The sequence below is a fragment of the Anolis sagrei genome, chromosome 13 (assembly GCF_037176765.1).
Source record: "Anolis sagrei isolate rAnoSag1 chromosome 13, rAnoSag1.mat, whole genome shotgun sequence".
NCBI lineage: Eukaryota > Metazoa > Chordata > Lepidosauria > Squamata > Dactyloidae > Anolis > Anolis sagrei.
In genome coordinates this window covers 11,157,303-11,170,578 of record NC_090033.1, presented here as the reverse complement: position 1 = coordinate 11,170,578, position 13,276 = coordinate 11,157,303, and the positions used below count along the sequence as shown (strand labels likewise).

Sequence of the window (13,276 nt, the reverse complement as noted above, 5' to 3'; positions counted from 1 at the left end):
CTCTCGTCCCCGCCAGGCGCACTTGTGAGGCCGGCGGGACCGAGAGCAGGGCCTCCCCAGACGATCTTAACATCCTAACTGGTTCATAGGAGGAGATGCGTTCGGACAGGTAAGTCGGGCCAGAACCATTTAGGGCTTTATAGGCCAATGCCAGCACTTTGAATTGTGCTCGGTAGCAAATTGGCAGACAGTGGAGCTGGTGCAACAGAGGAGTTGTATGCTCCCTGAGTGCCGCTCCTGTTAGCATCCTGGCTGCCGATCGTTGGACCATTTGAAGCTTCCGAGCAGTCTTCAAAGGCAACCCCACGTAGAGAGCGTTGCAGTAGTCTATACGGGATGTGACTAGAGCATGGACTACCGTGGCCAAGTCAGACTTCCCAAGGTACGGGCGCAGCTGGCACACAAGTTTTAACTGTGCGAATGCTCCCTTGGTCACCACTGAAACCTGAGGTTCCAGGCTCAGCAACGAGTCCAAGATCACACCCAAGCTGCGAACCTGTGTCTTCAAGGAAGTGTAACCCCGTCTAACACAGGCCGTAACCCTATGCCCTGTTCGGCCTTACGACTGACCAGGAGTACCTCTGTCTTGTCTGGATTCAATTTCAATTTGTTCGTCCTCATCCAGACCGTCAGAGCGGCCAAGCACTGGTTCAGGACCTGGACAGCCTCCTTAGTAGAAGGTGGAAAGGAGTGACAGAGTTGGACATCATCTGCGTACAGGTGACATCGTACCCCGAAACTCCGGATGAGACAGGGATGGAGCAGATTGTTTGTGGGGAGGAACTCATAAACTTTTGCCTCCTTCCTTCCTACTTTTCTCCTTCTGAATTTTCCTATTTGGAAATTGTTCCCCCCACTTTCGATGTTTACTCTTTCTCTGAATCAAAACCCAATTAAAAAACCCAAAAGACCCTCCTCGTAAAGGTACAGCAGAGTAACTTATGAGCAGCAGCGTGACCCAATACCAGTTGCCCAAAGTGATAAAAAGAACCAAAACACACCGACCAATGTCATCTCTTCCATAGGAGGCTTTTCTTTGTAGTAAAATAATACAGTTGCACTATTTGCAAGAACTAGGTTCCCATAACACAAATAAGCAAGTACAAAGTAGCTGTAGACACATCAGCCTTCACAATGGAAGTGTGCCGTCCGCCCAGACGATATAAAAAATAAAACTGTGATGTGCTTCTCTCTATGTCTGAGCGAACTGCAGGTGTCTATATTGAGAAGCTTGAGATACTCAGCAACTGAGACTATTACTGGTCTTAAACATCAAAAAAAGGATATTTCTTTATTCAAAGTCCTTGAAGACTTGGCACAGTTCATCAAAGTTGCAAACAAACAGTCAATACCTCTGAGGATGCTTGCCATAGATGCAGGCGAAATGTCAGGAGATAATGCCTCTAGACCATGGCCATATAGCCCGAAAAAACCTACAACAACCCAGTGATTCCGGCCATGAAAGCCTTCGACAATACATTAAACAGTCAATAGATAAAACTACAAAAATATTCTTTCTTTTCTTTAGTTACAGAGGTAACCCTTTCTCCAGATGGCAGATAAGATCCTGGAATCTTAACACCCTAACCTTAAGCTGTTGTGGTTTAGAAAAAAAGCAGGGTTTTTTTCTCTATCTATAACTTAAGGTTAGTTCTGGAGACAAAGCAGTCAAGACTCTCTCTCTATAACTATATAACCCAATCTTCTCAATTAAGCTTATCTGTCTATAATATCTCAATTCAGCTCAATACACAATATACTATATAATAATAATAATTATTATTATTATTATTATTACACTTTATTTGTACCCTGCTACCATCTCCCCAAGGGACTCAGTGCAGCTTACATGAGGCCGAGCCAAAACACAATAATACAAACAATAATAACAACAATACAAACAATTAAAAACACATAGACAATAAGAAACAACATTATCAATAAAACAACACATAGTTAAAAACAGTGGGAAGGCCAAATGTTAGGTTAAAATTGGAAATAATGCTGGGATATGAACAAAAGGTGATACTGGTGTTTGTGGAAGGGCATATGAGCAGACCTAAAGAAATGTAAAGTGCTTTGGAGGACAAAGTGTTCTGGGATCATTATTCTGGGAAGGCACACTGGAACAGCCACGTCTTCAAGCTCCTCCTAAAGACTGCCACTATATAACTCAATTTTCTCAATTAAGCTTATCTGTCTATAATATCTCAATACAGCTCAATACACAATATGCTATCTAAATAATAATAATAATAATAATAATAATAATAATAATAATACGAGCAGACCTGATGTCTTTAGGGAGTGAGTTCCAGAGTCAAGGGGCCACCACTGAAAAGGCCCTCTCTCTCGTCCCCACCAATCACGCCTGCGAAGCTGGTGGGATTGAGAGCAGGGCCTCCCCGGATGATCGAAGGGATGGTGTGGGTTCATATACAGAGATGCGATCACGCAGGTAGGCGGGTCCCAAACCGTTCAGGGCTTTGTAGGTAAGAACCTGCACCTTGAATTGGGTCCGGTAGATGAATGACAGCCAGTGAAGCTCCTTGAACAGGAGCCCCAGTTAACAACCTGGCTGCCGCCCGTTGGATCATCTGAAATTTCCGGGCCGTTTTCAAGGGCAGCCCCACTTAGAGTGCACTGCAGTAGTCCAGTCTAGAGGTGACTAAGGCATGGACCACCTTGGCCAGATCCGCCTTCCCGAGGTACAGTCGCAGTTGGCGCACAAGACTTAGTTGTGCAAAGGCCCTCCCGGCCACCACCGACGCCTGAGCCTCAAACGTAAGTGAAGAATTCAGGAGGACCCCCAAACTGCAGATCTGTGACTTCAGGGGGAGTGCAACCCCGTCCAGCATAGGTTGCCACCTTATACTCCGGTCTGGTTTACGATCTACCAAGAGGACCTCTGTCTTGTCGGGATTAATCTTCAGCTTGTTTGTCCTCATCCACACAGGTACAGCGGTCAGACACTCGTCTAGCACTCGAGGGGCTTCCTTGGAGTTAGGTGGGAAAGAGTAGTAGAGTTGTGTGTCATCTGCATAGAGATGGCACCCAACTCCAAAACTCAATATAGCTTAATACTTATCTATAATGTATAGTTTTTGCAATGGTTTCCCCAGAGCTAACTGCCTAGCCATCAGCACGTCTGAAGTCTTTCCTCAAACTAAAAAGGCAGGGGAGAATCTAAAATGGGGATCTTTCCCTGGGAGAAAAGGCGGTCCCTAAACTCAAAGAGCTGCTCTCTAAGCCAATAGTTGCAAAGAGACTCTGATACTATTAACCTTTAGGGCTCTTGCAAAGCTGCAGCAGCCCTGGGAGAAAAATGCAAGAGGAAGCAACCTCAAGCAACTTTAAAGTAAGGCAAATCAGGCTCCTGGGAGACGGAACAGGAAGATTAAATTACAATCCAGAATCACCACGAGACTTTGACAACAGTAAATCTATCTCATATGGACCTCTACAGACCAGAATTTGCTACGATTCAGCACAGGCCATTCTCTTGGACATTATTGCCGCTCGACCAAAATGGACGCAGTGACCGCAGACTTACCTCCCACCCGAAGTTGGCGTCCTTCAGTGCCGTTCCAGGGAAAGCCACGCAAGGCCCCAGTCTCTCCCCAGCCTCTATCTTCTTTTTGGTCCAAATGCCCAGCCCGGCTCCCGGAATGGAGGACTCCCTCAGTTCAAAGTCTGTAGGGATCGGAATGTCATCGGGAATGTAGACGGGGGCTTCGTAGGGGGAGCCTTCTTTGGGGTCGAAGTCCTCGCCCGTGGGGAAAGGCGAGGGCGGCCCAACGGGGATGGGGGACATGATGCTGTCCTCGGTCTCCTCTTCTGCGCTCTCGCCGGCTAGGAGGTCCACCTCGGTTTCATACATGTTATTCACAATCTCGTTGTCACCTTTAGGAGAAGGAAAAGCAGAAAAGTAAACATGATTAATAAGGAACATTAATAATAATCTATATAAATTTAAAATGTAATGTTCGTTTGTGGGATTAACATAACTCAAAAAGCACGAATTGACACCAAATTTGGACACAACACTCCTAACAGACCAATGAGTGTCCCTCACCCCTAAAAAAAACACACACACACACACAAAACCCCAGCAGAACAGACTTAACCCCCCCCCAATACACCATATATACAAATACACATATGCTCATATACATATACACCTGCCACCACATTCATACACACACACTCATATATATAATATATGCACAAGCACACACAAATATACATATATACATACACATATGTATATACAAATGCCCACATACATACATACACATATACACATACACATGCACACACGTATACATATAGATATACATGCACAAATATATACACACAAATATGCATATAGACAAGCACACATATATACACATATAAAGACACAAATATATACCCATACACACACACATATATACACCCACATATACAGTATATATGCAAACACACATATATACACACACACGTATATATATGCACAAGCACACACATATATACATATATACATACACATATATATGTATACACAAATGCCCACATACATATACACGTGCAAACAGATGCACATATACACATGCACACACCTGTACATATACACATATATGCACACACATATATACACAATTATGTATATAGACAAGCACACACATATACACAATATACATACACACCTATAAACACACAAATATATACCCACACACACACACATATATACACCCACATATACAGTATATATGCAAACACACATATATACACACATGTATATATATGCACAAGCACACACAGATATACATATATACATACACATATATATGTATACACAAATGCCCACATACATACAAACATACACATATACAAATACACATGCACACATCTATACATATACATATACTTGCACAAATATATACACACAAATATGCATATAGACAAGCACACATATATACACATATAAATATACACACACATATATATATGCACACACACACACAAATATACATATATATGTATACACAAATGCCCACATACATATACACATGCGAACAGATGCACATATACACATGCACACACCTGTACATATGCACATGCATGCACACATATATATACACAAATATGCATATAGACAAGCACACACATATATACATACACACACATATAAACACACAAATATCCACACACACACATATGTATATACACCCACATATACAATATATATGCAAACACACATATATACAAATATATACACACAGAAAAACGTATACATACACACACAACACACATATATACAGACTGGGCAACAGCAATGCGTGGCAGGGGACGGCTAGTAATCTATATAAATAAAAATGTAATGCTCGTTTGTGGGATTAACATAACTCAAAAACCACTGGCGGAATTGACACCAAATTTGGACACAAGACACCTTCTAACCCAAGGAGTGACCATCACTCAAAAAATTGAGTTTGTTATTTGGGAGTTATAGTTCCTGGGATTTATAGTTCACCTACAATCAAAGAGGATTCTGAATTCCACCAATGATGGAATTGAACCAAACTTGGCACACAGAACTCCCATGTCCAACAGAAAACACTAGAAGGGTTTGGTGGGCATTGACCTTGAGTTTGGGAGTTGTAGTTCACCCACATCCAGAGAGCACTGTGGACTCAAACAATGATGGATCTGGACCAAACTTGGCACGAATGTTCCATAAGCCCAAATATGAACACAGTTTGGGGAAAACAGACCTTGATGTTTGGGAGTTGCAGTTGCTGGGATTTATAGTTCACCTACAATCAAAGAGCATTCTGAACCCCACCAATGACAGAATTGGGCCAAACTTCCCACACAGAACCCCCACGACCAACAGAAAATATTTAAGGCCATCCAGTCCAGCTCCCTTCACCAGGGCAAGAAAACATAATCAAAGCCCTCCTGACAAAGAGCCATCCAGCCATAGATATAGATAGATAAATATGATTCACACACACTTACAGATATAGTATCATAGATGTGAAAGGGAGCCCTAAAGAAGGGGTCTACATCCTACTGCAGTTTGGAGGAGGGACTTGCAGTACTTTGACTCACTTTCAAAGACCACTGCAACCCTCATCCAATGACTGATCAAGACCAAACTTGGCACACAGAGCTCTCATGACCTACTGTACATCCTGGTGCAGTTTGGTGGAAGATGAACCACGGATGATGGGATGAAGTACCTTCACTCACTTCCCGAGATCACTGCAACCCTCCTCCATTGACTGATCAAGACCAAACTTGGCACAGAGTCCCCATGACCCACTCTACATCCTGGTGCTGTTTGGAGGTGGATGGACCATGGATGATGGGGCTCCCAGTAGCTTCACTAACTTCCCGAAGCCATTGCGAACCACATAAATAACTGATAAAGACCAACCTCGGCACAAAATGCCTTTCTCAAATAACCCAGTGCTGAGAAGCCACCAAAATCCCTCCCTCCAATGACATTTCAGGTTATAGCGAGTAGCCCAAACCCTGCTTACGTCCTCCCCGAACACCATACTGTCCACCACCCAAGAAATGCTTTCGTTCGGGGACAATTCCTTCCTAGAATTTATTTGTTTCCTCCACCACAGACATCCCAGTGTTTCTTACTCTCTCCATTGGTGTGGAATTTGCATGATCCCGCCCACTGCCTCTCCCTTCACCCTTTCCTACTCTTTTCAACTCGGTCTACACAACAAACAGAACAGAACTAATCAGCAATTAAACACACTGGAGGAGTTATTGACTCCACATGACGGAAGTTGTAGTTCATCCTGCATCAAGTCGGAGCACTGTGACCCCCACTGGCAATGGATCTGGACCACATTTGGCACACAGAACCCCCATGACATAAGGAAAATGCTGAAGAGGTTTCGGGAGAATTCACCTTTATTTATAGTTGTAGTAGGTACTGGAAAGGAAGGAAGGAAGGAAGGAGGAAGGGAGGGAGGGAGGGAGGGAGGGAGGGAGGGAAAGAAAGAAGGAAGGAAAGAAGGAAGGAAGGAAGGAAGGAAGGAAGGGAAGAAGGGAAGAAGGAAAGAAGAAAAGAAGGAAGGAAGGAAGGAAGGAAGGAAGGAAGGAAGGAAGGGAAGAGGGAAGAAGGGAAGGAAGAGGGAGGGAGGGAAAGAAGGAAGGAAGGAAGGAAAGAGGGAGGGAGGGAATGAAAGAAAGAAGGAAGGAAGGAATGAAGGGAAGAAGGAAAGAAAGATGAAAAGAAGGAAGGAAAGAAGGAAGGAAGAAAGGAAGGACGGAAGGAAGAAGGAGGAAGGGAAGTAAGAGGGAGGGAGGGAAGGAAGGAAGGAAGGAAGGAAGGAAGGAAGGAAGGGAGGGAGGGAAGAAGGAAGAAGGGAAGAAAGAGGGAGGGGGGAAAGAAGGAAGGAAGGAAGGAAAGGACGAAGGAAGGAAAGAGGGAAGGAAAAAGGTAGGAAAGAGGGAGGGAAGGAAAGAGGGAAGGAAAAAAAGAAGGAGGGAGGGAAGGAAAGAAAGAAGGAGGGAAGGAAGGAAGGAAGGAAGGAAGGAAGGAAGGAAGGAAAGAAGGAAGGAAGGAAAGAAGGACGAAAAGAAGGAAGGAAAGAACAAAAGAAAAAAGGAAGGAAGGCAAGAAAGAAGGGAAGAAAGAGGGAGGGAGGGAAAGAAGGAAGGAAGGAAGGAAGGAAGGAAGGAAGGAAGGAAGGAAGGAAGGAAGAAAGAAAAAGGTAGGAAGGAAGGAAAGAAGGAAGGAAGGAAGGAAGGAAAGAGGGAAGAAAAATGTAGGAAAGAGGGAGGGAGGGAAGGAAGGAAAGAGGGAAGGAAAAAAGATAGGAAATAGGGAGGTAGGGAAAGAAGGAAGGAAGGAAGGAAGGAAGGAGGAGAAGGTGTATAAAAGAAAGCAAGGGAAGAAGGAAAAAAGCATGAAGAGTGAGATAACATATATGAGGAAAAGAAGAAAAAATATGCCACAAAGAGCAGTGCTGCAAGTGTGAGAGGTACAAGAATAACGCATATCTTGGCTTAGGAATTCAAGATATGTGCATTTGATCAGAGCATTGTGAGGCCTTTTAAAGCCTATTTGTTATATAGAATAGGAAATTAATCACATGATTTTAAGTTGTAGGTTTATTGGGTTGCACTTCAAACAAGATGCAATTTTGTCCCCCAAACCTTCCCTTGACATATATGAACTAATAAGGTATGTGCCTCATTTCATGCACAGCTTTTCGCCCCTTTCCATGGAATGACCCTCAATTTAGCCACAATTTTGGACCCAGAGCCTCCCCTTGATTTATGTCAAGTAGGAAAATAAGGTACCACCTTAAATTGTGGGGAGGCTAAATTAACTGATTTATGAGGCCATAAAGAAGACTCCAGCAAATCATTCCAGCGGGGAAGCATGCGGGGAATGCGGAAGTGCTCCATCAGCGTCACAGATGGACGATGAAAGCGACAGCTCCCCTGGCGGCCAGAAAAAGTTAAATAGCCTCTGTGTATGTCTGTATATGTTTGTATACCTTGTTGACGGGAAGCTTCCCACCAGAGTGGAAGTCATCTATCAGAGAGATGGCAAGCTGTTTAACCTCAGCAGACTGAAAGCCAAAACCAAGGTTACAACAACATCTCTTATAGAACTCCAGTATGCTGATGACAATGTCGTCTGTGCACATTCAGAAGAAGATCTACAAGCCACTCTAAACACCTTCGCAGAAGCATACACGAAGCTTGGCCTGTCACTGAACATCGAGAAAACCAAAGTGCTGTTCCAGCAGACACCAGCCATCCCCTCCCCAATGCCAGAGATACAACTTAATGGTGTAACATTAGAAAATGTGGACCATTTCCGTCAACATCCGACCATACCTTGGCAGCCACCTCTCTACCAATGTCAACACCAACACTGAAATACAACACTGCCTGAGCTCTGTGAGTGCAGCATTTTCCCGAATGAAGCAGGGAGTGTTTGAGGATCGAGACATCCGTAGGGATACCAAGGTGCTTGTCTACAAAGCTATTGTCCTCCCAACCCTGCTCTATGCCTGTGAGACGTGGACTGTCTACAGGCATCACATGCAACTCCTGGAACAATTCCATCAGCGCTGCCTCTGGAAAATCCTGCAAATCTCTTGGGAAGACAAGCGGACAAACGTCAGCGTGCTGGAAGAAGCAAAGACCACCAGTATTGAAGCGATGGTCCTCTGCCATCAACTCCGCTGGGCCGGCCACGTTGTCGGGATGCCTGACCACTGCCACCCAAAGCAGTTGCTCTACTCCGAACTCAAGAACGGAAAACGGAATGTTGGAGGACAGGAAAAGAGATTGAAAGATGGGCTCAAAGCCAACCTTAGAAACTCTGGCATACACACTGAGAACTGGGAAGCCCTGGCCCTTGTGCGCTCCAGCTGGAGGTCAGCTGTGACCAGCAGTGTTACAGAATTCGAGGAGGCACCAATGGAGGGTGAAAGAGAGAAACGTGCCAGGAGGAAGGTGCGTCAAGCCAACCCCGACCGGGACCACCTTCCACCTGGAAACCAATGCCCACACTGCGGAAGAAGATGCGGGTCAAGAATAGGGCTCCACAGCCACCTACGAATCCACAAGGAAACGCATAATGGAAGACCATCTTACTCGTCCAATGGGGGATCGCCTAAGTAAGTAAGTAAAGTATGTTTGTATGTCAAAAATTGGTATTGAATGTTTGCCATATATGTGTACACTGTAATCCGCCCTGAGTCCCCTGCGCGGTGAGAAGGGCGGAATATAAAAGTTGTAAATAAATAAAATAAAATAAATAAATGTATGAGTACATGTGGCATGTGCCTCATTTGATGGCAAACTCCAGAGTACAGCTTTTCCTCAAATGCCACAACTCGGCAATTACCGTCAAAGCAATGCATCAATTGCAATGGAAAGCAGCGGATCCCTTTTCAGCCGGACCCCTTCTCTCTACTACAAGTGTACATATTGTTCTATCAACCACACTACACAGGAAAAAAAGATTTGCCTGTGAGCAAATGCTATGCAACGGCAGGGCAATGGAAATGTTTTGTATGGAGAACGGTTTCCAAAAAGAGGGGTGGCAAGGCTTCGTAATCTGCACCCAGAGTGCTTCGGGAACCATTTCAAGCATTTTCTCTGTACGAAGACCAAAACAAAACCTTTGCAAAGTCATGTAGCTAAAACACTTATTTAATTTAGGGGCATTCAGAGGCGTAATTATCAGCCTACAAGTGGGTGGTTGGTGTCTTTCTTCCTCTGCCACAGATGTGTGCGGAAGGCACACAAAAGCAACAGTTGGATCACAACTGTTTTTGCCACATACGGAAGGTCTCGCAGAGCGGGGAAAACGCTCCCAGGAGAACATTGAAACGGGCCGCACGGGAAATAAAAGGGAAAATTGCAAGGGGAGACAATACGTCGGAGGTGGTGGCAACTTGGTGACTGCGACCACAACAGGCTGCGGCAAAGACGGACGGCACTCAGCTCCGGACTCTGCATTTCATTCCCTATTGTTCATTTGTCAAAAACGCACACACACCTGCGTATACACACAGAAGCAAAATGTCCTTAATCTATTAAAGCTGGAGTTTATCCCCACCGAACAATTAGGAAATTAGCGTGATTATTTTAGCAGGCTGCAAATTACCACACTTAACGGGATTGCAAAGAAGAAGGGCCATTACCAGAGGCTCGCAGCTACCTCCCCTTTCCTGCCTCTTTCTTTCTTTCTTTCTTTCTTTCTTTCTTTCTTTCTTTCTTTCTCCTTTTCCTCAAATGCCCAGGAAGAAAGAAAAGACAACAACAAACCATTCAATGAGGGTCTGATGATGGGATGGAAAAATATAAATATGCATGGACAGTACTCTCGTGCAATCCAGGTAAACCGCAATTCATTTTGCTGTCCTGGACTTTGGTGGGGGCCCCAATCTGTTTTTTGGGAGACCCCCCCAAATTCAGGAGTGCATATATCTGTGTTCACTGTTGGGTGCCGAATGATTCATTTTCTATCTGGTCCATTATGGGGGGGGGGGGGGGGACTTCCCAGGCTCGCCTTCCTGTCATTTTAGGCATTTAAGCTGTTCCTACTCTAGAGGACATGGACATTTTCTCTCCTGGGCCTGCATCATGCCACATACTCTTTCCAAGGCATTTTAAGCAGGCTTCATAAAGCTGTTCCTACTCTAGAGGACATGCACACTTTCTCTCTTGGGCCTGCACCACACCACATACTTTTTCCAAGGCATTTTAAGGAGGCTTCATAAAGCTGTTCCTACTCTAGAGGAGAGGCACTACAGGCAGACATGCACACTTTCTCTCCCAGGACTGCATCACACCATGCACTCTTCCCAAGGCATTTTAAGGAGCCTTCATAAAACTGTTCCTACTCTAGAGGACAGGTACTACAGGCAGACGTGCACACTTTCTCTCCCGGGACTGCATCACACCACGTACTCTTCCCAAGGCATTTTAAGGAGGTTTCATAAAGCTGTTCCTACTCTAGAGGAGAGGCACTACAGGCAACCATGCACACTTTCTCTCCCGGGACTGCATCACACCATGCACTCTTCCCAAGGCATTTTAAGGAGGTTTCATAAAGCTGTTCCTACTCTAGAGGAGAGGCACTACAGGCAACCATGCACACTTTCTCTCCCGGGACTACATCACACCATGCACTCTTCCCAAGGCATTTTAAGGAGGTTTCATAAAGCTGTTCCTACTCTAGAGGAGAGGCACTACAGGCAGACATGCACACTTTCTCTCCCAGGACTACACCACACCACATACTCTTTCCAAGGCATTTTAAGGAGCCTTCATAAAGCTGCTCCTACTCTAGAGGAGAAGCACTGCAGGCAGATGTGTACATTTTCTCTCCCAGGCCTGCACCACACCACATCCTCTTTCCAAGGCATTTTAAGGAGGATTCATAAAGCTGTTCCTACTCTAGAGGAAAGGCACTACAGGCAGACATGCACACTTTCTCTCCCGGGACTGCACCACACCACGTACTCTTTCCAAGGCATTTTAAGGAGGCTTCATAAAGCTGTTCCTACTCTAGAGGACAGGTACTACAGGCAGACATGCACACTTTCTCTCCCAGGACTGCATCACACCATGCACTCTTCCCAAGGCATTTTAAGGAGGTTTCATAAAGCTGTTCCTACTCTAGAGGAGAGGCACTACAGGGAGACATGCACACTTTCTCTCCTGGGCCTGCACCACACCACATCCTCTTTCCAAGTTATTTTAAGAAGGCACACTGGAACAACCACATCTTCAAGTTCCTCCTGAAGACTGCCAGAGTTGGAGCCTGTCTGATGTCTTTAGGGAGTGAGTTCCGGAGTCGAGGGGCCACCACCGAAATGGCCCTCTCTCTCGTCCCCACCAATCGCACCTGCGAAGCTGGTGGGATTGAGAGCAGGGCCTCCCCGGATGATCGAAGGGATCGTGTGGGTTCATATACAGAGATGCGATCACGCTATATCTGTGCATTTCATCTGTATTGCTGTCGAAATGTTCGCATCCCTTGACATGGAGTTTTTCGAAAAGATATCGTTGCAAAAAAGATGCAAGCGAGGCCGTATTATATGTGTCTGCCTATATATCCGTCCACACAGAAAGAGAGACATGTGGCATTGACTGGATTGGGGAGGAGAGATTTACCTTCCCTCTGTTCCGCCATCAGCGGCAAGGCTCCTGTTTTCTTTGTACCACCTCTCCCTCCCGCCTCCTTCTCCCCAGAATAACAATCCAACAACTGCTGCATTGTGGACTCCGGAGCAATGTGAGGGACTCCTACCGAGAATATTAATGGCTGACCTCTGATGTAATCGGGAAGGGATGGAGGTGGGGGGATCGCGCCCCGTCGAAATTGCAGTTTTCACTTCGGCGCGGAAAGGCGTTTTTGTGCTGCCAAATAGGAGCAGAGGCAGTTATAACAGCAGGACCCAACTTTCAGGAATGAATCTTTCATCCCTTTTATATTCTCCCAAAATGGGTCTCGGGGTCGCAAAGAAATGCGCCTTCCTCTTCTTTTTCGGAGGCCTCCAAAGGTCTATTCTGAAAAAGCCTTGCACGAGATTGCTCAAGGGATGCAAGGGGGTGGATGTTGCTGTTCTGCATTCAGGGAAATTCATCTCTGGCTTACGAATGTTTCCTTTAAGAGAGAGATTGAGAAAAGGGCCCTCTTGCTTACGCAAACATGTCCCCAGATACAAGCCGTTCAGAGGCATTATATGCCATAATCCTGAAAATACTTGCGGTCGCCGTAAATGTT

General features: G+C 45.2%; 1 protein-coding gene across 3 annotated transcripts in view; it reads right to left on the bottom strand.

The window, feature by feature from the left end:
• PRDM16 (PR/SET domain 16) overlaps window positions 1–13,276 on the bottom strand; it is a 637,493-nt gene that overhangs the window by 403,726 nt on the left and 220,491 nt on the right. For all 3 annotated transcript variants that reach the window (XM_067472770.1, XM_067472771.1, XM_067472773.1), the window contains exon 2: window positions 3,554–3,903. In XM_067472770.1, the coding sequence (XP_067328871.1) occupies window positions 3,554–3,903 (350 nt within the window). The remainder of the gene's footprint in view (window positions 1–3,553; window positions 3,904–13,276) is intronic.